The following is a 23277-nucleotide window of genomic DNA, read 5'->3' on the forward strand; positions in this document are numbered from 1 at the left end:
CTGTAGCGGAAGAGATGGTGAGTCCTACCAACGGTGTCTGCTCAAAAATGATAGAGAGACTGAAAGAAGGAAAGAAAGAAAGAAAGCCATCAATGTGGAATATGAAGAGTGTTCTGTTGTAATATACTTTGTTCTATTCTGTTGTGTTTTGTTCTCGTCTACGCTGTTCTATTCTGTTCTGTTCTAGTTTACTCTGTTCTATTCTGTTGTGTTCTAGTCTACTCTGTTCTATTCTGTTGTGTTCTGTTCTGGTTTACTCTGTTCTATTCTGTTGTATTCTAGTCTACTCTGTTCTATTCTGTTGTATTCTAGTCTACTCTGTTCTATTCTGTTGTGTTCTAGTCTACTCTGTTCTATTCTGTTGTGTTCTAGTTTACTCTGTTCTATTCTGTTGTGTTCTAGTCTACTCTGTTCTATTCTGTTGTGTTCTGTTCTGGTTTACTCTGTTCTATTCTGTTGTATTCTAGTCTACTCTGTTCTATTCTGTTGTATTCTAGTCTACTCTGTTCTATTCTGTTGTGTTCTAGTCTACTCTGTTCTATTCTGTTGTGTTTTGTTCTCGTCTACTCTGTTCTATTCTGTTGTATTCTAGTCTACTCTGTTCTATTCTGTTGTATTCTAGTCTACTATTTTCTATTCTGTTGTATTCTAGTCTACTCTGTTCTATTCTGTTGTGTTCTAGTCTACTCTGTTCTATTCTGTTGTGTTTTGTTCTCGTCTACTCTGTTCTATTCTGTTGTGTTGTGTTCTAGTCTACTCTGTTCTATTCTGTTGTGTTCTAGTCTACTCTGTTCTATTCTGTTGTGTTGTGTTCTAGTCTACTCTGTTCTATTCTGTTGTGTTCTAGTTTACTCTGTTCTATTCTGTTGTGTTCTAGTCTACTCTGTTCTATTATGTTGTGTTCTAGTCTACTCTGTTCTATGCTGTTGTGTTCTGTTCTAGTCTAGTCTACTCTGTTCTATTCTGTTGTGTTTTGTTCTCGTCTACTCTGTTCTATACTGTTGTGTTCTGTTCTAGTCTACTCTGTTCTATTCTGTTGTGTTTTGTTCTCGTCTACTCTGTTCTATTCTGTTGTATTCTAGTCTACTCTGTTCTATTCTGTTGTGTTTTGTTCTCGTCTACTCTGTTCTATTCTGTTGTATTCTAGTCTACTCTGTTCTATTCTGTTGTATTCTAGTTTACTATTTTCTATTCTGTTGTATTCTAGTCTACTCTGTTCTATTCTGTTGTGTTCTAGTCTACTCTGTTCTATTCTGTTGTGTTTTGTTCTCGTCTACTCTGTTCTATTCTGTTGTGTTGTGTTCTAGTCTACTCTGTTCTATTCTGTTGTGTTCTAGTCTACTCTGTTCTATTCTGTTGTGTTGTGTTCTAGTCTACTCTGTTCTATTCTGTTGTGTTCTAGTTTACTCTGTTCTATTCTGTTGTGTTCTAGTCTACTCTGTTCTATTATGTTGTGTTCTAGTCTACTCTGTTCTATGCTGTTGTGTTCTGTTCTAATCTAGTCTACTCTGTTCTATTCTGTTGTGTTTTGTTCTCGTCTACTCTGTTCTATTCTGTTGTGTTTTGTTCTAGTCTACTCTGTTCTATTCTGTTGTGTTCTAGTCTACTCTGTTCTATTCTGTTGTGTTTTGTTCTAGTCTACTCTGTTCTATTCTGTTGTGTTCTAGTCTACTCTGTTCTATTCTGTTGTGTTCTAGTCTACTCTGTTCTATTCTGTTGTGTTTTGTTCTAGTCTACTCTGTTCTATTCTGTTTTGTTCTCGTCTACTCTGTTCTATTCTGTTGTGTTCTAGTCTACTCTGTTCTATTCTGTTGTGTTTTATTCTAGTCTACTCTGTTCTATTCTGTTTTGTTCTCGTCTACTCTGTTCTATTCTGTTGTGTTCTGTTCTAGTCTACTCTGTTCTATTCTGTTGTGTTCTGTTCTAGTCTACTCTGTTCTATTCTGTTGTGTTCTAGTCTACTCTGTTCTATTCTGTTGTGTTCTGTTCTCGTCTACTCTGTTCTATTATGTTGTGTTCTGTTCTAGTCTACTCTGTTCTATTCTGTTGTGTTCTGTTCTAGTTTACTCTGTTCTATTCTGTTGTGTTCTAGTCTACTCTGTTCTATTCTGTTGTGTTCTAGTTTACTCTGTTCTATTCTGTTGTGTTGTGTTCTAGTCTACTCTGTTCTATTCTGTTGTGTTTTGTTCTCGTCTACTCTGTTCTATTCTGTTGTGTTTTGTTCTAGTCTACTCTGTTCTATTCTGTTGTGTTCTAGTTTACTCTGTTATATTCTGTTGTGTTGTGTTCTAGTCTACTCTGTTCTATTCTGTTGTGTTCTAGTCTACTCTGTTCTATTCTGTTGTGTTCTGTTTAGTCTACTCTGTTCTATTCTGTTGTGTTCTGTTCTAGTTTACTCTGTTCTTTTCTGTTGTGTTCTAGTCTACTCTGTTCTATTCTGTTGTGTTCTAGTCTACTCTGTTCTATTCTGTTGTGTTCTAGTTTACTCTGTTCTATTCTGTTGTGTTCTAGTTTACTCTGTTCTATTCTGTTGTGTTGAGTTCTAGTCTACTCTGTTCTATTCTGTTCTGTTCTAGTCTACTCTGTTCTATTCTGTTGTGTTCTGTTCTAGTCTACTCTGTTCTATTCTGTTGTGTTCTGTTCTAGTCTACTCTGTTCTATTCTGTTGTGTTCTAGTCTACTCTGTTCTATTCTGTTGTGTTCTAGTCTACTCTGTTCTATTCTGTTGTGTTCTAGTTTACTCTGTTCTATTCTGTTGTGTTGTGTTCTAGTCTACTCTGTTCTATTCTGTTGTGTTTTGTTCTCGTCTACTCTGTTCTATTCTGTTGTGTTTTGTTCTAGTCTACTCTGTTCTATTCTGTTGTGTTCTAGTCTACTCTGTTCTATTCTGTTGTGTTCTGTTCTAGTCTACTCTGTTCTATTCTGTTGTGTTTTGTTCTCGTCTACTCTGTTCTATTCTGTTGTATTCTAGTCTACTCTGTTCTATTCTGTTGTGTTCTGTTCTAGTCTACTCTGTTCTATTCTGTTGTGTTCTAGTTTACTCTGTTCTATTCTGTTGTGTTCTAGTCTACTCTGTTCTATTCTGTTGTGTTCTAGTCTACTCTGTTCTATTCTGTTGTGTTCTAGTCTACTCTGTTCTATTCTGTTGTGTTCTAGTTTACTCTGTTCTATTCTGTTGTGTTTTATTCTCGTCTACTCTGTTCTATTCTGTTGTGTTCTGTTCTAGTTTACTCTGTTCTATTCTGTTGTGTTTTGTTCTAGTCTACTCTGTTCTATTATGTTGTGTTTTATTCTCGTCTACTCTGTTCTATTCTGTTGTATTCTAGTCTACTCTGTTCTATTCTGTTGTGTTCTGTTCTAGTCTACTCTGTTCTATTCTGTTGTGTTCTGTTCTAGTTTACTCTGTTCTATTCTGTTGTGTTCTAGTCTACTCTGTTCTATTCTGTTGTGTTCTAGTCTACTCTGTTCTATTCTGTTGTGTTCTAGTCTACTCTGTTCTATTCTGTTGTGTTCTAGTTTACTCTGTTCTATTCTGTTGTGTTTTATTCTCGTCTACTCTGTTCTATTCTGTTGTGTTCTGTTCTAGTTTACTCTGTTCTATTCTGTTGTGTTTTGTTCTAGTCTACTCTGTTCTATTATGTTGTGTTTTATTCTCGTCTACTCTGTTCTATTCTGTTGTGTTCTAGTCTACTCTGTTATATTCTGTTGTGTTTTGTTCTCGTCTACTCTGTTCTATTCTGTTGTGTTTTTTTCTAGTCTTCTCTGTTCTATTCTGTTGTGTTCTGTTCTAGTTTACTCTGTTCTATTATGTTGTGTTTTGTTCTAGTCTACTCTGTTCTATTCAGTTGTGTTCTAGTCTACTCTGTTCTATTCTGTTGTGTTCTGTTCTAGTCTACTCTGTTCTATTCTGTTGTGTTCTAGTTTACTCTGTTCTATTCTGTTGTGTTTTGTTCTCGTCTACTCTGTTCTATACTGTTGTGTTCTGTTCTAGTCTACTCTGTTCTATTCTGTTGTTTTCTGTTCTAGTCTACTCTGTTCTATTCTGTTGTTTTCTGTTCTAGTCTACTCTGTTCTATTCTGTTGTATTCTAGTCTACTCTGTTCTATTCTGTTGTGTTCTGTTCTAGTCTACTCTGTTCTATCCTGTTGTGTTCTGTTCTGGTCTACTCTGTTCTATTTTGTTGTGTTCTGTTCTAGTCTACTCTGTTCTATTCTGCTGTGTTCTGTTCTAGTCTACTCTGTTCTATTCGGCTGTGTTCTGTTCTAGTCTACTCTGTTCTATTCTGTTGTTTTCTTTTCTAGTCTACTCTGTTCTATTCTGTTGTGTTTTGTTCTAGTCTACTCTGTTCTATTCTGTTGTGTTCTAGTCTACTCTGTTCTATTCTGTTGTGTTTTGTTCTAGTCTACTCTGTTCTATTCTGTTGTGTTCTAGTCTACTCTGTTCTATTCTGTTGTGTTCTAGTCTACTCTGTTCTATTCTGTTGTGTTCTAGTCTACTCTGTTCTATTCTGTTGTGTTTTGTTCTAGTCTACTCTGTTCTATTCTGTTTTGTTCTCGTCTACTCTGTTCTATTCTGTTGTGTTCTAGTCTACTCTGTTCTATTATGTTGTGTTTTATTCTCGTCTACTCTGTTCTATTCTGTTGTATTCTAGTCTACTCTGTTCTATTCTGTTGTGTTCTGTTCTAGTCTACTCTGTTCTATTCTGTTGTGTTCTGTTCTAGTTTACTCTGTTCTATTCTGTTGTGTTCTAGTCTACTCTGTTCTATTCTGTTGTGTTCTAGTCTACTCTGTTCTATTCTGTTGTGTTCTAGTCTACTCTGTTCTATTCTGTTGTGTTCTAGTTTACTCTGTTCTATTCTGTTGTGTTTTATTCTCGTCTACTCTGTTCTATTCTGTTGTGTTCTGTTCTAGTTTACTCTGTTCTATTCTGTTGTGTTTTGTTCTAGTCTACTCTGTTCTATTATGTTGTGTTTTATTCTCGTCTACTCTGTTCTATTCTGTTGTGTTCTAGTCTACTCTGTTATATTCTGTTGTGTTTTGTTCTCGTCTACTCTGTTCTATTCTGTTGTGTTTTTTTCTAGTCTTCTCTGTTCTATTCTGTTGTGTTCTGTTCTAGTTTACTCTGTTCTATTATGTTGTGTTTTGTTCTAGTCTACTCTGTTCTATTCAGTTGTGTTCTAGTCTACTCTGTTCTATTCTGTTGTGTTCTGTTCTAGTCTACTCTGTTCTATTCTGTTGTGTTCTAGTTTACTCTGTTCTATTCTGTTGTGTTTTGTTCTCGTCTACTCTGTTCTATACTGTTGTGTTCTGTTCTAGTCTACTCTGTTCTATTCTGTTGTTTTCTGTTCTAGTCTACTCTGTTCTATTCTGTTGTTTTCTGTTCTAGTCTACTCTGTTCTATTCTGTTGTATTCTAGTCTACTCTGTTCTATTCTGTTGTGTTCTGTTCTAGTCTACTCTGTTCTATCCTGTTGTGTTCTGTTCTGGTCTACTCTGTTCTATTTTGTTGTGTTCTGTTCTAGTCTACTCTGTTCTATTCTGCTGTGTTCTGTTCTAGTCTACTCTGTTCTATTCGGCTGTGTTCTGTTCTAGTCTACTCTGTTCTATTCTGTTGTTTTCTTTTCTAGTCTACTCTGTTCTATTCTGTTGTGTTTTGTTCTAGTCTACTCTGTTCTATTCTGTTGTGTTCTAGTCTACTCTGTTCTATTCTGTTGTGTTTTGTTCTAGTCTACTCTGTTCTATTCTGTTGTGTTCTAGTCTACTCTGTTCTATTCTGTTGTGTTCTAGTCTACTCTGTTCTATTCTGTTGTGTTCTAGTCTACTCTGTTCTATTCTGTTGTGTTTTGTTCTAGTCTACTCTGTTCTATTCTGTTTTGTTCTCGTCTACTCTGTTCTATTCTGTTGTGTTCTAGTCTACTCTGTTCTATTCTGTTGTGTTTTATTCTAGTCTACTCTGTTCTATTCTGTTTTGTTCTAGTCTACTCTGTTCTATTCTGTTGTGTTCTAGTCTACTCTGTTCTATTCTGTTGTGTTCTGTTCTCGTCTACTCTGTTCTATTATGTTGTGTTCTGTTCTCATCTACTCTGTTCTATTATGTTGTGTTCTGTTCTAGTCTACTCTGTTCTATTCTGTTGTGTTCTGTTCTAGTTTACTCTGTTCTATTCTGTTGTGTTCTAGTCTACTCTGTTCTATTCTGTTGTGTTCTAGTTTACTCTGTTCTATTCTGTTGTGTTGTGTTCTAGTCTACTCTGTTCTATTCTGTTGTGTTTTGTTCTCGTCTACTCTGTTCTATTCTGTTGTGTTTTGTTCTAGTCTACTCTGTTCTATTCTGTTGTGTTCTAGTTTACTCTGTTATATTCTGTTGTGTTGTGTTCTAGTCTACTCTGTTCTATTCTGTTGTGTTCTAGTCTACTCTGTTCTATTCTGTTGTGTTCTGTTTAGTCTACTCTGTTCTATTCTGTTGTGTTCTGTTCTAGTTTACTCTGTTCTTTTCTGTTGTGTTCTAGTCTACTCTGTTCTATTCTGTTGTGTTCTAGTCTACTCTGTTCTATTCTGTTGTGTTCTAGTTTACTCTGTTCTATTCTGTTGTGTTTTGTTCTAGTCTACTCTGTTCTATTCTGTTGTGTTCTAGTTTACTCTGTTATATTCTTTTGTGTTGTGTTCTAGTCTACTCTGTTCTATTCTGTTGTGTTCTAGTCTACTCTGTTCTATTCTGTTGTGTTCTGTTTAGTCTACTCTGTTCTATTCTGTTGTGTTCTGTTCTAGTTTACTCTGTTCTTTTCTGTTGTGTTCTAGTCTACTCTGTTCTATTCTGTTGTGTTCTAGTCTACTCTGTTCTATTCTGTTTTGTTCTAGTTTACTCTGTTCTATTCTGTTGTGTTCTAGTTTACTCTGTTCTATTCTGTTGTGTTGTGTTCTAGTCTACTCTGTTCTATTCTGTTCTGTTCTAGTCTACTCTGTTCTATTCTGTTCTGTTCTAGTCTACTCTGTTCTATTCTGTTGTGTTCTGTTCTAGTCTACTCTGTTCTATTCTGTTGTGTTCTAGTCTACTCTGTTCTATTCTGTTGTGTTCTGTTCTAGTTTACTCTGTTCTATTCTGTTGTGTTCTAGTCTACTCTGTTCTATTCTGTTGTGTTCTAGTCTACTCTGTTCTATTCTGTTGTGTTCTAGTCTACTCTGTTCTATTCTGTTGTGTTCTAGTCTACTCTGTTCTATTCTGTTGTGTTCTAGTCTACTCTGTTCTATTCTGTTGTGTTCTAGTTTACTCTGTTCTATTCTGTTGTGTTTTATTCTCGTCTACTCTGTTCTATTCTGTTGTGTTCTGTTCTAGTTTACTCTGTTCTATTCTGTTGTGTTTTGTTCTAGTCTACTCTGTTCTATTATGTTGTGTTTTATTCTCGTCTACTCTGTTCTATTCTGTTGTGTTCTAGTCTACTCTGTTATATTCTGTTGTGTTTTGTTCTCGTCTACTCTGTTCTATTCTGTTGTGTTTTTTTCTAGTCTTCTCTGTTCTATTCTGTTGTGTTTTGTTCTAGTCTACTCTGTTCTATTCAGTTGTGTTCTAGTCTACTCTGTTCTATTCTGTTGTGTTCTGTTCTAGTCTACTCTGTTCTATTCTGTTGTGTTCTAGTTTACTCTGTTCTATTCTGTTGTGTTTTGTTCTCGTCTACTCTGTTCTATACTGTTGTGTTCTGTTCTAGTCTACTCTGTTCTATTCTGTTGTTTTCTGTTCTAGTCTACTCTGTTCTATTCTGTTGTTTTCTGTTCTAGTCTACTCTGTTCTATTCTGTTGTATTCTAGTCTACTCTGTTCTATTCTGTTGTGTTCTGTTCTAGTCTACTCTGTTCTATCCTGTTGTGTTCTGTTCTGGTCTACTCTGTTCTATTTTGTTGTGTTCTGTTCTAGTCTACTCTGTTCTATTCTGCTGTGTTCTGTTCTGGTCTACTCTGTTATATTTTGTTGTGTTCTGTTCTAGTCTACTCTGTTCTATTCTGCTGTGTTCTTTTCTAGTCTACTCTGTTCTATTCTGTTGTGTTCTGTTCTAGTTTAATCTGTTCTATTCTGTTGTGTTTTGTTCTTTTATCCCCTGTTCTCCCCAATTTTCGTGGTATCAAATCGCTAGTAATTACTATCTTGTCTCATCGCTACAACTCCCGTACGGGCTCGGGAGAGACGAAGGTCGAAAACTAAGCGTCCTCCGAAGTACAACCCAACCAAGCCGCACTGCTTCTTTAACACAGCGCGCCTCCAACCCGGAAGCCAGCCGCACCAATGTGTCGGAGGAAACACCGTGCACCTGGCCCCCCTTGGTTAGCGCACACTGCGCCCAGCCCGCCACAGGAGTCGCTAGAGCGCGATGAGACAAGGAAATCCCTACCGGCCAAACCCTCCCTAACCCGGACGACGCTGGCCCAATTGTGCGTCGCCCCACGGACCTCCCGGTTGCGGCCGGCTGCGACAGAGCCTGGGGGCGAACCCAGAGACTCTGGTGGCGCAGTTAGCACTGCGATGCAGTGCCCTAGACCACTGCGCCACCCGGGAGGCCAGATAAACATCCAAACTTCAGGAGGTAAAAAGGTTACATTGACCTTCATACCAAACTGACCTATCTTCTTCTATCTCTCTCCCTATCCACCCCCCCTCTCTTTCTTTACCTCCTATCTCTCTCTCACTCTCTCTCCCCTCCTCTCTCTCTTTCTCCCCCTCTTCCACTCACTCACCCTCTATCACTCCCTCTATCTATCTCTCTCTCTCTCTCCAACAGTATGGATGGTGCAGACCTGTGTTTTGAGATTGTGAAGAGGGCAGATGCTGGCTTCGTCTACAGTGAGGCGGTGGCCAGGTAAGACCAAGTTCACTTCCCATGATGCTCCATTTGAAATAGTTCCTCTTGTTGCATTGAGTTCCATTCAATCTGATGGCTTCACTTTTCTCCAAGGCTGCACTTCAATGTGCCATTCAACCTTTCAAAACTGAATTTAACACAACTAGAGAAAAATTAATTCAGAGAAGAATACCAAAACACCATGGACAGAAATAACCACTTGTCGCTATTACAACAATATTGTTTAGAATCAATAGTCATGGTGTTTTATTTCTGCCTTCCTTTCTCCTGCTCCAGTCACTACATGAGACAGATCTTAGAGGCACTGCGATATTGTCATGACAACAACGTCATCCATCGAGACGTGAAGGTAGGCCCTAGTCTTCGTTTGATAGTGTGTGTTTGTGCACGTGTCTCCCGGAAACAGAGTTTACTTGGAGTTGGAACCTAGTTGTGATTTTACTGTGCTCAGTCCCCTCCTCCCCTCCTCAATTCTCTCTTGACCTAGACGTGTTTTTCCATCTGGCTGTCTGTCTGAAACATTTCTAAGTGAATTTGAATTTGAGTTTATTTTTACAGGTAGAGTGAAACATTAATCAACGTTAATTTTCAACCGCAGTCCCTGGACAGGTTATTAAAACAATTCCAATAACAATGCAGACAAACAATGAGCAGTGAGCACATGCAGAGCAACACAGACAGACTGAGATACATAGGACAAGCAACACAGCATGCAGAGCAGCACGCAGACAGACAGAGCAGGGATTCTTTTTATTTAACTTTTATTTAACTAGGCAAGTCAGTTAATTATTATTTTGCAAAGATAGCCTGCTCCAGCCAAACCCTCCTCTAACCCGGACAACACTGGGCCAATTGTGCGCCGCCCTATGGGACTCCCAATCACGGCCGATTGTGATACAGCTCTGGATCAAACCAGAGTCTGTAGTGACGCCTCTAGGACAGAGATGCAGCGCCTTAGACCGCTGCGCTACTCTGGAGCCTTAACCCATAGCTCACAAGTGTGAACGTGAAGAGTTGTGCTGCTCGTCTTCTCAGCGTTTCCTCCTCTGTCTTTGTCTGGGATTTCCAACACCACTACAGCAGCACTAAAGCATATATTTACCTGAACCAAATCAACTGTAGAGCTTATATTTAGAGTTTCATAATGACCTTCTGTGAACTTCACGTTATAACAGAAATAGAGTGCCTTAGTGCTACCAGGCTTGTTTGTAAAGTGTAAACCACACAGCTTGTGTTAGTTGTTCAGGGTGGAAACTGTGAGAAAACAGAACGCTAGCTCACACTCTGGGTAACAAGTTGAAGACGTTGGCCGTGGTTTTAGCAAGGTTGAGATGAAGCTGCTAAAACACGTTTTATTTTACTTCTCCTGTGAGCTGTTGTTGTTGTTGCCCTGGTAATGGATAGATAACAATAACCTTTCAACCTTTACTCTATATTGCTCCAGAACCACTAGTCACCGTCAGCCATTTTAACTCTGACAACTCAAGAGATTGATTGCAGTAACTATGAGTAGTGTAGTCGTTGTTGACAGAGCTGTCAAAGACAGTGAGTTGAAGTGAGTTCATGCTGGTGTTGTTCACAGGTAATATGGCGACGCTGTCCTTGTTGAATACGGAGCAACTTGTGTGCATCGGTGCATGAAAGTCAAGGTCTTTGAATTCATTTGAATATCTTTGAAGTATAAATCACAGAACATCTCTATTATATTATTCGTAATAACCCCTTCTTCTCACCACGCTGTGTGTGTGTGTGTGTGTGTGTGTGTGTGTGTGTGAGTGTGATAGAGTGTAACCAAAGACTGTCACATGCCTGATTACATAAAATGTGACGAGAATTGGGGGGGGGGGGGGGGGGGGGTGTTCGGAATGTCGATGTTTTCATTCTAGTTCCAGGAAACAGAAATGATAATGCAGTTTGGAATGTTTGATTGATTAATTACCTTGTGATAATGGACTAGATTACAGACTACTAAAACTAGAAGATGTACTGTACACATGTAAATAGCTAGCCGTTTTCAGATAGACGGTGTTGATGGAGCGATGCCTCACTGTATATTTATTGTGGAATGGTAAATAATACCGTTAAAATCAAACACTAACTTGATCTGAGCTCCTGTGTCTGTTTACTTTCGGCTATTTGTTGCAGAGTAATGCAGGAGCCATATGCATTGTCCCATGGCAAGCACTGTTACATCTTTCCCTTCAAATACTGCATATTAGCTATTTGTGTTCTGTGTGTGTGTGTGTGGTATTATTACCTCATAACAAAAGGCCAAACACACAAAAAGCACGCACACACAACAAAGCCTTCACCTAGCTATGCGTGGTCAGCACTGTGGGCAGCGGGCCACTGAGACACTCTACAGTTTTGACTGGATCAGCAATGCACTGGCAGGTAAAATACAGTGCCTTCGAAAAGTATTCAGACCCTTGACTTTTTCCACATTTTGTTACGTAACATCCTTCTTCTAAAATGTATTATAAAGTATATATCCTCAGTCATCTACACACAATACCCCATAATGACAAAGTGAAAACAGGTTTGTAGACATTTTTACAAATGTATACAATTTAAAAAAATATATATATATCTTATTTACATAAGTATTCAGACCCTTTGCTATGAAACTCGAAATTGAGCTCATGTGCATCTTGTTTCATTGATCGTCGAGATGTTTCTACAACTTGATTGGAGTCCACCTGTGGTAAATTCAATTGATTGGACATGATTTGGAAAGGCACTCAACTGTCTATATAAGTTCCCACAGTTGACAATGCATGTCAGACCAAAAACCAAGCCATGAGGTTGAAGGAATTGTTCGTAGAGCTCAGAGACAGGATTGTGTTGGGTCACATATTTGGGGAAAGGTACCAAAACATTTCTGCAGCATTGAAGGTCACTAAGAACACAGTCGCCTCTATAATTCTTCAATGGATGAAGTTTGGAACCACCAAGACTCTTAGAGCTGGCCACACGGCCAAACTGAGCAATCGGGGGAGAAGGGCCTTGGTCAGGGAGGTGACCAAGAACCTGATGGTCTGACAGAGCTCCAGAGTTCCTCTGTGGAGATGGGAGAACCTTCCCAAAGGACAACCTTCTCTGCAGCACTCCACCAATCAGGCCTTTATGGTAGAGTGACCAGGCGGAAGCCACTCCTCAGTAAAAGGCACATGACAGCCCACCTGGAGTTTGCCAAAAGGCACCTAAAGACTCTCAGACCACGAGAAACAAGATTCACTGATCTGACGAAATCAAGATTTAACTCTTTGGCCTGAATGCCAAGTGTCAACTCTGGAGGAAACCTGGCACCATCCCTACGATGAAGCATGGAGGTGGCAGCATCATGTTTTGTGGGGAAGTTTTTCAGCGGCAAGGACTGGGAGACTAGTCAGGATCGAGGCAATGATGAATGGAGCAAATTACGATCCTTGATGAAAACCTGCTCCAGAGCGCTCAGGACCTCAGACTGGGGCGAAGGTTCACCTTCCAACAGGACAACTACCCTAAGCACATAGCCAAGATAACGCAGGAGTGGCTTCGGGACAAGTCTAAATATCCTTGAGTGGCCCAGCCAGAACCCGGACGTAAACCTGGTGGAACATCTCTGGAGAGACCTGAAAATAGCTGTGCAGCAACACTCCCCTTCCAACCTGACAGAGCTTGAGGATCTGCAGAGAAGAATGGGAGAAACTCCCCAAATACAGGTGTGCCAAGCTTGTAGCGTCATACCCAAGAAGACTTGAGGCTGTAATCGCTGCCAAAGGTGCTTCAACAAAGTACTGAGTAAAGGGTCTGAATACTTATGTAAATGTAATATTTATTTTTAATTTGCAACATTTTCTAAAAATCTGTTTTTGCTTTGTCATTGAGGGGTATTATGTGTTGATAGTTTTTTTCTCCTCATCAATTTAATACATTTTAGAATAAAGTTGTAATGCAACAAAATGTGGGAAAAGTCAAGGGCTCTGAATACTTTCCAAAGGCACTGTACCTCTGTTAAAACCTGTCTAGGACTGGGGTGCCGCTAGCGGCAACCCCCCCCCACCCTCACTGAAAAGGCAGAGCCGCGAAATTCAAAAAAAATATATTTTTAAAATATTTAACTTTCACACATTAAAGTCTAATACAGCTAATGAAAGACACAGATCTTGTGAATCCAGCCAACATGTCCGATTTTTAAAATGTTTTACAGGGAAGACACAATATGTAAAGATGTAAATCTATTAGCTAAACACATTAGCATAATCCACCATATTTTCTTTGTCGACCAACACCAGTAGCTATCACCAATTCGGCTAAACTAAGAAATTGATAGCCACTAACCAAGAAAAAACCTCCTCAGATGACAGTCTGATAACATATTTATGGTATAGGATAGGTTTTGTTAGAAAAATGTGCATATTTCAGGTAGATGTCATAGTTTACAATTGCACCCACCGTCACAAATGGACTAGAATAATTACAATGAGCAACGTGTTTACCTAACTACTAATCATTAAACATTTCGTAAAAATACACAGCATACACTAATCGAAAGACACAGATCCTGTGAATACAGACAATATTTCAGATTTTCCAAGTGTCTTACAGCGAAAACACAATAAATCGTTATATTAGCATAGCACATGTGCAAACATTACCCCAGCATTGATTCTAGCCAAAGAGAGCGATAACGTAAACATCGCCAAAATATATTCATTTTTTCACTAACCTTCTCAGAATTCTTCAGATGACACTCCTGTAACATCACATTACAACATACATATACAGTTTGTTCGAAAATGTGCATATTTAGCCACCAAAATCATGGTTAGACAATGAGAAAAGTAGCCCAGCTGGTCAGAAAATGTCGTGCGCCATATTAGACAGTGATCTAGTCGTATACATAAATACTCATAAACGTGACTAAAAAATATAGGGTGGACAGCGATTGATAGACAATTTAATTCTTAATACAATCGCGGAATTACATTTTTTAAATTATCCTTACTTTTCAATACAGTTTGCGCCAAGCGAAGCTAAGTCAAAAAAAATGGCGTCCTAAGCCACTAACATTTTTCGACAGAAACACGATTTATCATAATAAATTGTTCCTACTTTGAGCTGTTCTTCCGTCAGAATCTTGGTCAAAGAATCCTTTCTTGGGTCTAATCGTCTTTTGGTCGAAAGCTGTCCTCTTGCCATGTATAAATGCCCATTGCGTTCGGCATGAACTGGAACGGTGCCCAGAGATTCACAGTGGCTCAGAAATAAATGTCCCAAAATCGCACTAAACGGATATAAATTGCTATAAAACGCTTTAAATTAACTACCTTATGATGTTTTTAACTCCTATAACGAGTAAAAATATGACCGGAGAAATATAACTGGCTACACTAATGCTTGGAAAAACAGTAGGTCGGTATCCTCCGCGCGCATGACGCACCTAGAAAAGAGTTCCTACCTACAGGATTTTTTCATTTATAGTGGCTGTGATTGGGCAATCGATACCATTCAAAGCGTCATCACGTAAAGGCATCCAGGGGAAGACGTAAGCAGTGTCCGTATACTCATAGGAATAACAGTGGCCTTAAAACTGACTCCAGAACAGGGGCCAAAATGTGTGAAATCTGACTCCATGTCAGGGAAATTGCTGTAGAATGAGTTCTGTTCCACTTAGAGACAAAATTTCAACGGCTATAGAAACTATAGACTGTTTTCTATCCAATAATAATAATAATATGCATATTGTACGATCAAGAAGTTTGTAGGAAGCCGTTTCAAAAATTACACGATTTCCATAAATAGTGACAACAGCACCCCCTAGCCTTAACAGGTTTAATACACACACACTTTTTGGCAAAAGCTGGACATGAAATACAATTTCCTAGCCACCGTGCTTCTACATCTGCATTTCTGTATAGCACTTTGTGACATCGGCTGGTGTAAAAAGGGCTTTATAAACACATTTGATTGATTGCAAAACTCAACTCTACTCTTTGTACTGTAGCAACAGAGAGAAGTGAATGTTTGCTGCTTCCAACAGTGATATTTCTATTCACCCCAGTAGGCTCCAAGAGGGGCCATCGGTAGTAATGGCAGCCTGTGTGTTTGTCCTGTCTACACGATGATAAACAAACACACCGTGGGAATTGAAGAGAGTTGGATCTTATCTGTGAAGGCTAATAGCTCAATATGGAGGAAATGTCACATTCTCCATATGACTGGAGAGAATGAGGGAAGGATGGAGGGATGAAAGCGGCAGCACTATCAGAGCGATTCATAGATAGACTGTGGCTTTTCCTACTGTATACACAATGTTAGCTGGTAGAATGTGTTAGTGACTTCCTAATAGTCTTGTTAGTGTTATTTATGACTGAGTGGGATGGTGTGTGTCTACTGGTAACTATCTTGTCATGGGAAACAATGGTTCCTGGATATAGACAAAAAGTCACGCTGGTGTAAAGGATTTGGAGACAGGCGCAGGAATACATCATCTGAGTTTTTAATACACCCAAAAGAAACGTATGCAAAACACTGGGATGTACCCAAACAAAAGAGCGAGGGTAAACCTTGTATAACAACACGGAACCTGTAATACGCAATGCACAAAACACGCAGCACAGGCTGAGACAACGCAATAGGTACTCACACCACCAACAGACATGGGGACAATAACATGCAGCACAGGCTGAGACAATGCATTAGGTACTCACACCACCAACAGACATGGGAACAATAACATGCAGCACAGGCTGAGACAACGCATTAGGTACTCACACCACCAACGGACATGGGAACAATAACATGCAGCACAGGCTGAGACAACGCATTAGGTACTCACACCACCAACGCATTAGGTACTCACACCACCAACGCATTAGGTACTCACACCACCAACAGACATGGGAACACCACCAACAGACATCTTGACTTCCGGTGCCGAACAGGATGGCTGCCTCGCTTCGCGTTCCTTGGAAAATATGCAGTATTTTGTTTTTCTATGTGTTATTTCTTACATTGGTACCCCGGGTGATCTTAAGTTTCATTACATACAGCCGGGAGGAACTACTGAATATACGATTAACGTCAACTAACCACCCTTCCTACCAGGAATATGACTTTCCCGAAACGGATCCAGTGTCTTGCCTTCCACCCAATACAATGGACCTGATCCCAGCCGGCGAAGCTACACGACGCCGAAAAAGGGGCAAACGTAGCGGTCTCCTGGTCAGGCTTCGGAGACGAGCACATCGCGCTCCACTCCCTAGCATACTACTCGCCAATGTCCAGTCTCTTGAGAATAAGGTCGATGAAATCCGAGCACGGGTAACATTCGAGAGAGACATCAGGGATTGCAACGTGCTCTGCTTCACGGAAACATGGCTAACTGAAAAGACGCTAACGGAGTCGGTGCAGCCAGCTGGTTTCTTCACGCATCGCGCAGACAGAAACATACATCTTTCTGGTAAGAAGAGGGGCGGGGGGGTATGCCTCATGATTAACGAGACGTGGTGTGACCATCATAACAACACTCAGGAACTAAAGTCATTCTGTTCACCTGATCTAGAACTCCTCACAATCAAATGTAGACCGCATTATCTACCAAGGGAATTCACTTCGGTCATAATCACAGCCGTATATATTCCCCCCCAAGCAGACACATCGATGGCCCTGAACGAACTCTATCTGACTCTCTGTAAACTGGAAACCACACACCCTGAGGCTGCATTCATCGTAGCTGGGGATTTTAACAAGGCTAATCTAAAAACAAAACTCCCTAAATTCTATCAGCACATCGATTGTCCGACCAGGGCTGGCAGAACTCTGGACCATTGTTATACTAACTTCCGCGACGCATATAAGGCCCTCCCCTGCCCTCCTTTCGGAAAAGCTGACCACGACTCCATTTTGTTGATTCCAGCCTACAAACAGAAATTAAAACTACAAGCTCCCGCGCTCAGGTCTGTTCAACGCTGGTCCGACCAATCTGAATCCACGCTTCAAGACTGCTTTGATCACGCGGATTGGAATATGTTCCGCACGGCGTCCAACAACAACAATGATGAATATGCAGATTCGGTGAGCGAGTTCATTAGGAAGTGCATTGACGATGTCGTACCCAGAGCAACGATTAAAACATTCCCAAACCAGAAACCGTGGATTAACGGCAGCATTCGCGTGAAACTGAAAGCGCGAACCACTGCTTTTAACCAGGGCAAGGTGACCGGAAACATGACCGAATACACACAGTGTAGCTATTCTCTCCGCAAGGCTATCAAACAGGCTAAGTCCCAGTACAGAGACAAAATTGAATCGCAATTCAACAGCTCAGACACAAGGGGTATGTGGCAGGGTCTACAGTCTATCAAGGATTACAAAAAGAAAAGCAGCCCCGTCGCGGATCAGGATGTCTTGCTCCCAGACAGGCTAAATACCTTTTTTGCCCGCTTTGAGGATAATACAGTGCCACTAACACGGCCCACTACCAAAACCTGCGGGCTCTCCTTCACTGCAGCCGAGGTGAGTAAAACATTTAAACGTGTTAACCCTCGCAAGGCTGCAGGCCCAGACGGCATTCCCAGCCGCGTCCTCAGAGCATGCGCAGACCAGCTGGCTGGTGTGTTTACGGACATATTCAATCAATCCTTAGCCCAGTCTGCTGTTCCCACATGCTTCAAGAGGGCCACCATTGTTCCTGTTCCCAAGAAAGCTAAGGTAACTGAGCTAAACGACTACCGCCCCGTAGCACTCACTTCCGTCATCATGAAGTGCTTTGAGAGACTAGTCAAGGACCATATCACCTCCACCCTACCGGACACCCTAGACCCACTCCAATTTGCTTACCGACCCAATAGGTCCACAGACGACGCAATCGCAACCACACTGCACACTGCCCTAACCCATCTGGACAAGAGGAATACCTATGTGAGAATGCTGTTCATCGACTACAGCTCAGCATTTAACACCATAGTACCCTCCAAACTCGTCATCAAGCTCGAGACCCTGGGCCTCGACCCCGCCCTGTGCAACTGGGTCCTGGACTTCCTGACGGGCCGCCCCCAGGTGGTGAGGGTAGGTAACAACATCTCCACCCCGCTGATCCTCAACACTGGGGCCCCACAAGGGTGCGTTCTGAGCCCTCTCCTGTACTCCCTGTTCACCCACGACTGCGTGGCCATGCACGCCTCCAACTCAATCATCAAGTTTGCGGACGACACTACAGTGGTAGGCTTGATTACCAACAACGACGAGACGGCCTACAGGGAGGAGGTGAGGGCCCTCGGAGTGTGGTGTCAGGAAAATAACCTCACACTCAACGTCAACAAAACAAAGGAGATGATTGTGGACTTCAGGAAACAGCAGAGGGAGCTCCCCCCTATCCACATCGACGGGTCAGTAGTGGAGAAGGTGGAAAGTTTTAAGTTCCTCGGTGTACACATCACGGACAAACTGAATTGGTCCACCCACACAGACAGCGTTGTGAAGAAGGCGCAGCAGCGCCTCTTCAACCTCAGGAGGCTGAAGAAATTCGGCTTGTCACCAAAAGCACTCACAAACTTCTACAGATGCACAATCGAGAGCATCCTGTCGGGCTGTATCACCGCCTGGTACGGCAACTGCTCCGCACACAACCGTAAGGCTCTCCAGAGGGTAGTGAGGTCGGCAGAACGCATCACCCGGGGCAAACTACCTGCCCTCCAGGACACCTACACCACCCGATGTCACAGGAAGGCCATAAAGATCATCAAGGACAACAACCACCCAAGCCACTACCTGTTCACCCCGCTATCATCCAGAAGGCGAGGTCAGTACAGGTGCATCCAAGCAGGGACCGAGAGACTGAAAAACAGCTTCTATCTCAAGGCCATCAGACTGTTAAACAGCCACCACTAACATTTAGCGGCCGCTGCCAACAAACTGACTCAGCTCCAGCCACCTTAAAAATGGGAATTGATGGAAATTATGTAAAAATGTACCACCAGCCACTTTAAACAATGCCACCTAATATAATGTTTACATACCCTACATTACACATCTCTTATGTATATGTATATACTGTACTCTATATCATCTACTGCATCTTGCCATCTTTATGTAATACATGTACCACTAGCCACTTTAAACTATGCCACTTTATGTTTACATACCCTACAGTACTCATCTCATAGGTATATACCGTACTCTATACCATCTACTGCACCTTGCCTATGCCGTCTGTACCATCACTCATTCATATATCTTTATGTACATATTCTTTATCCCTTTACACTTGCGTGTATAAGGTAGTAGTTGCGGAATTGTTAGGTTAGATTACTTGTTATTACTGCATTGTCAGAACTAGAAGCACAAGCATTTCGCTACACTCGCATTAACATCTGCTAACCATGTGTATGTGACTAATAAAATTTGATTTGATAACATGCAGCACAGGCTGAGACAACGCAATAGGTACTCACACCACCAACAGACATGGGGACAATAACATGCAGCACAGGCTGAGACAACGCATTAGGTACTCACACCACCAACAGACATGGGGACAATAACATACAGCACAGGCTGAGACAACGCATTAGGTACTCACACCACCAACGGACATGGGAACAATAATCGACAAAGGGCACATTTATACAAACACAATCAGTGAGGAATTGGAACCAGGTGTGCTTAATGACACAGTTCAGTACAGCCTAGAAGGCCGGTGACATCGACCTCCGGAACTGGTGAACAGAATGAGCAGCAGTAATGGGGGGGATCCGTGACACAAAAACACGTCAAGCTCTGAAAATCAGCTACATTCACACACCTGCACACACACACACACACACACACACACACACACACACACACACACACACACACACACACACACACACACACACACACACACACACACACACACACACACACACACACACACACTCTGCTGCGGCCCACTGGAATAGTTTATGAGTCTGAGCCATGGAAGAGATGTTGTGAATTACAGCACTAATCTGCTGTAAATAGCCAGGATAAAGCAGGTTTAAAGTGGAGCCCCCCCAAAAAATGCATTTAGCCTACTGAAACACCCGGCTCAAACAGAGAGGGATGCTATGTTAGCTAGCAGGCTATGGCTATGGCTATGGCTATGGCTATCCAACAGTGGATGTCTTCCATGTCAAGGTAAGCTTTTGGTTTTATGAATTTATTGCCACCGTTGCCCGATGGTGTAACTGCTAAACTGCATTCTGACTGTACATTGTACTGCATGATTGTAGCGGGTTTACTAACGGGCTAGTATGTTGTCTGTGACGTGACAATGATGTAGGCTGTGTGTAGCTGTTAGCGATCATGGTATGAAGGTTTGGCTTGGAAAGTTTTTTGGGGCTGGTGTGTTGTACACTGAAGTCCACAAGCGAAGGGTGAGAAGAGTTGAGCGAGTAGATAGTAGCCAGAAGGAATTATATATACAAAGTGATCATGCTGTTTTTATGCGGCTGCTATGAAAGTGAACTGTTTTAGTGTGATCAGGGGTGTATTCATTCTGTGGAAAAACATTTTCTAAATGGAAGCAAGCAGAATGAAAACGGGATAAAAAATACCTGAATTTGTCCAATAGAAACTTTAATTTGCAACTTTTGGACTAATAATTACACCCTAGGTCAGCTAGATGCAGGAAAGAGTGTGCAAGGAGGTATTGAATGTGTTACTGTCTGTCACTGTCACACCCTGATTGTAGAGAGCTTTTTATGTCTCTATTTTGGTTTGGTCAGGGTGTGATTCGGGTAGGCATTCAATGTTCATTTTCTATGTTTTGTATTTCTTTGTGTTTGGCCAGGTGTGGTTCTCAGAGGCAGCTGTCTATCGTTGTCTCTGATTGAGAATCATACTGAGGTAGCCTTTTCCCACCTGTGTTTTGTGGGTAGTTGTTTTCTGTTTAGTGTTTTGCACCTGACAGGACTGTTTCGGTTATTCACTTTGTTATTTTTGTTTAGTGTTCAGTTTAAATAAAAAGTCATGAACACTTACCACGCTGCGCTTTGTTCCGATTCCTCTTCATCCGACGACGACACCCGTTACAGTCACCTTGATTACTACTACTGTAACGGTCCTGACCTGTTTTATGTTGTTTTTGTATGTGTTTATGGTCAGGGCGTGTGTTTTGGGTGGGCAGTCTATGTTTTCTGTTTCTATGTTGGTTTTGGGTTGCCTGGTATGGCTCTTAATTAGAGGCAGCAGGTGGTTTGCGTTTTCCTCTAATTAAGAGTCATATTTAGGTAGGGTGTTCTCACTGTTTGTTTGTGGGTGATTGTCTTCCGTATCTGTGTTATGTCTTGCACCATACGGGACTGTTCGGTTGTTCGTTTCGTTTCGATGTAGTCTGTTCCTGTCCGTGAGTTTTACGTTAGTTAGTTAAGTTCATGTTCAGGTTTTCGTCTACGTCGTTTTCTTGTTTTGTAAGTTTGTAAAAGTGTTTGTTTTCGTGTGCCGTCGTGTTAAATAAAAGATGGCTTATTTCCCTAATGCTGCATTTTGGTCTGATGATCCTTCTCTCCTCTCCTCGTCCGAGGATGAGGAGAGCGACAGCCCTTACAGAATCACCCACCAAACTAGGACCAAGCGGCAAGGGAGTGCTCAACAGAGCAATAAGGACTCCTGGACTTGGGAGGAGATCCTGGACGGTAGAGGACCTTGGGCTCAGCCAGGGGAATATCGCCGTCCCAAGGAGGAGTTGGAAGCAGCGAAGGCTGAGAGGCGCTGGTATGAGGAGGCAGCGCGGCGACGCGGTTGGGAGCCCGTGAGTCAGACCCAAAAATTTCTTGGGGGGGGGGGCACACGAGGAGTGTGGCAAAGCCGGGTAGGATACCCGAGCCAACTCCCCGTGCTTACCGTGGAGGTAGAAGGCGTCGTACTGGTAAGACACCGTGTTATGCGGTAAAGCGCACGGTGTCCCCAGTACGCGTGCTTAGCCCAGTGCGGGCTATTCCACCTTGCCGCACTGGGAGGGCTAAGTTGGGCATCGAGCCGGATGTCATGAAGCCGGCCCAACGTATCTGGCCTCCAGTAGGTCTCCTCGGGCCGGCGTACATGGCACCAGCCTTACAGGTGGTGTCCCCGGTTAGCCTGCATAGCCCAGTGCGGGCTATTCCACCTCGCCGCACTGGCAGGGCTACGGGGACCATTCAACCTGGTAGGGTTGGGGAGGCTCGGTGCTCAAGAGCACGTGTCCTCCTTCACGGTCCGGTAGACCCGGTGCCACCTCCATGTACCAGTCCTCCGGTGGCAGCCCCCCGTACCAGGCTGTCTCTCCGGGTTCTCTCTCCTGCTGTTTCCTCCTCTCCAGCGCAGCCAGTGCCTAGACCACGCACCAGGCTGTCTCTCCTTCTCCTCCCTACAGAGCCGTCCTGCCATGACCAGCCAGAGCCGTCCTGCCATGAGCAGCCAGTGCCTAGACCACGCACCAGGCTGTCTCTCCTTCTCCTCCCTACAGAGCCGTCCTGCCATGACCAGCCAGAGCCGTCCTGCCATGACCAGCCAGAGCCGTCCTGCCATGACCAGCCAGAGCCGTCCTGCCATGACCAGCCAGAGCCGTCCTGCCATGACCAGCCAGAGCCGTCCTGCCATGACCAGCCAGAGCCGTCCTGCCATGACCTGCCAGAGCCGTCCTGCCATGACCTGCCAGAGCCGTCCTGCCATGACCTGCCAGAGCCGTCCAGCCGGGACCTGCCAGAGCCGTCCAGCCGGGACCTGCCAGAGCCGTCCAGCCGGGACCTGCCAGAGCCGTCCAGCCGGGACCTGCCAGAGCCGTCCAGCCGGGACCTGCCAGAGTCCCTCAGCCGGGACCTGCCAGAGTCCCTCAGCCGGGACCTGCCAGAGTCCCTCAGCCGGGACCTGCCAGAGTCCCTCAGCCGGGACCTGCCAGAGTCCCTCAGCCGGGACCTGCCAGAGTCCCTCAGCCGGGACCTGCCAGAGTCCCTCAGCCGGGACCTGCCAGAGTATATCAGCCGGGACCTGCCCCTTGTCCCGGTGCTGCCCCTTGTCCCGGTGCTGCCCCTTGTCCCGGTGCTGCCCCTTATCCCGGTGCTGCCCCTTATCCCGGTGCTGCCCCTTGTCCCGGTGCTGCCCCTTGTCCCGGTGCTACCCCTTGTCCCGGTGCTACCCCTTGTCCCGGTGCTGCCCCTTGTCCCGGTGCTGCCCCTTCTCCCGGTGCTGGCCGTTCATTTAGGGGATGTTAGTTTTAGGGTGGTCATTGGGAGGGGAAGACAGAAGCGGGGAGTGACTATGGTGGTGTGGGGACAGCGTCCAGAGCCGGAGCCACCACCGTGGTCAACTGCCCACCCAGACCCTCCCCTGGACTTTGTGCTGGTGCGCCCGGCGTTCGCACCTTGAGGGGGGGGTTCTGTAACGGTCCTGACCTGTTTTATGTTGTTTTTGTATGTGTTTATGGTCAGGGCGTGTGTTTTGGGTGGG

At 43.0% G+C, this 23277-nt stretch overlaps 1 protein-coding gene across 18 annotated transcripts in view; it reads left to right on the forward strand.

Annotated features, from left to right (window-relative positions):
- The window catches only part of LOC129820868 (peripheral plasma membrane protein CASK-like), a 237314-nt gene that overhangs the window by 86130 nt on the left and 127907 nt on the right, over nucleotides 1-23277 (forward strand). For all 18 annotated transcript variants that reach the window (XR_008754252.1, XM_055877923.1, XM_055877926.1 and 15 more), the window contains 2 exons: nucleotides 8764-8841; nucleotides 9121-9193. Coding sequence is in view for 17 of the 18 variants with exons in the window: in XM_055877923.1 (XP_055733898.1) it covers nucleotides 8764-8841; nucleotides 9121-9193 (151 nt within the window). In the remaining variant the exon portion in view is untranslated. The remainder of the gene's footprint in view (nucleotides 1-8763; nucleotides 8842-9120; nucleotides 9194-23277) is intronic.

This window comes from Salvelinus fontinalis, chromosome 23 (genome assembly GCF_029448725.1).
Source record: "Salvelinus fontinalis isolate EN_2023a chromosome 23, ASM2944872v1, whole genome shotgun sequence".
In the NCBI taxonomy this organism is placed as follows: domain Eukaryota; kingdom Metazoa; phylum Chordata; class Actinopteri; order Salmoniformes; family Salmonidae; genus Salvelinus; species Salvelinus fontinalis.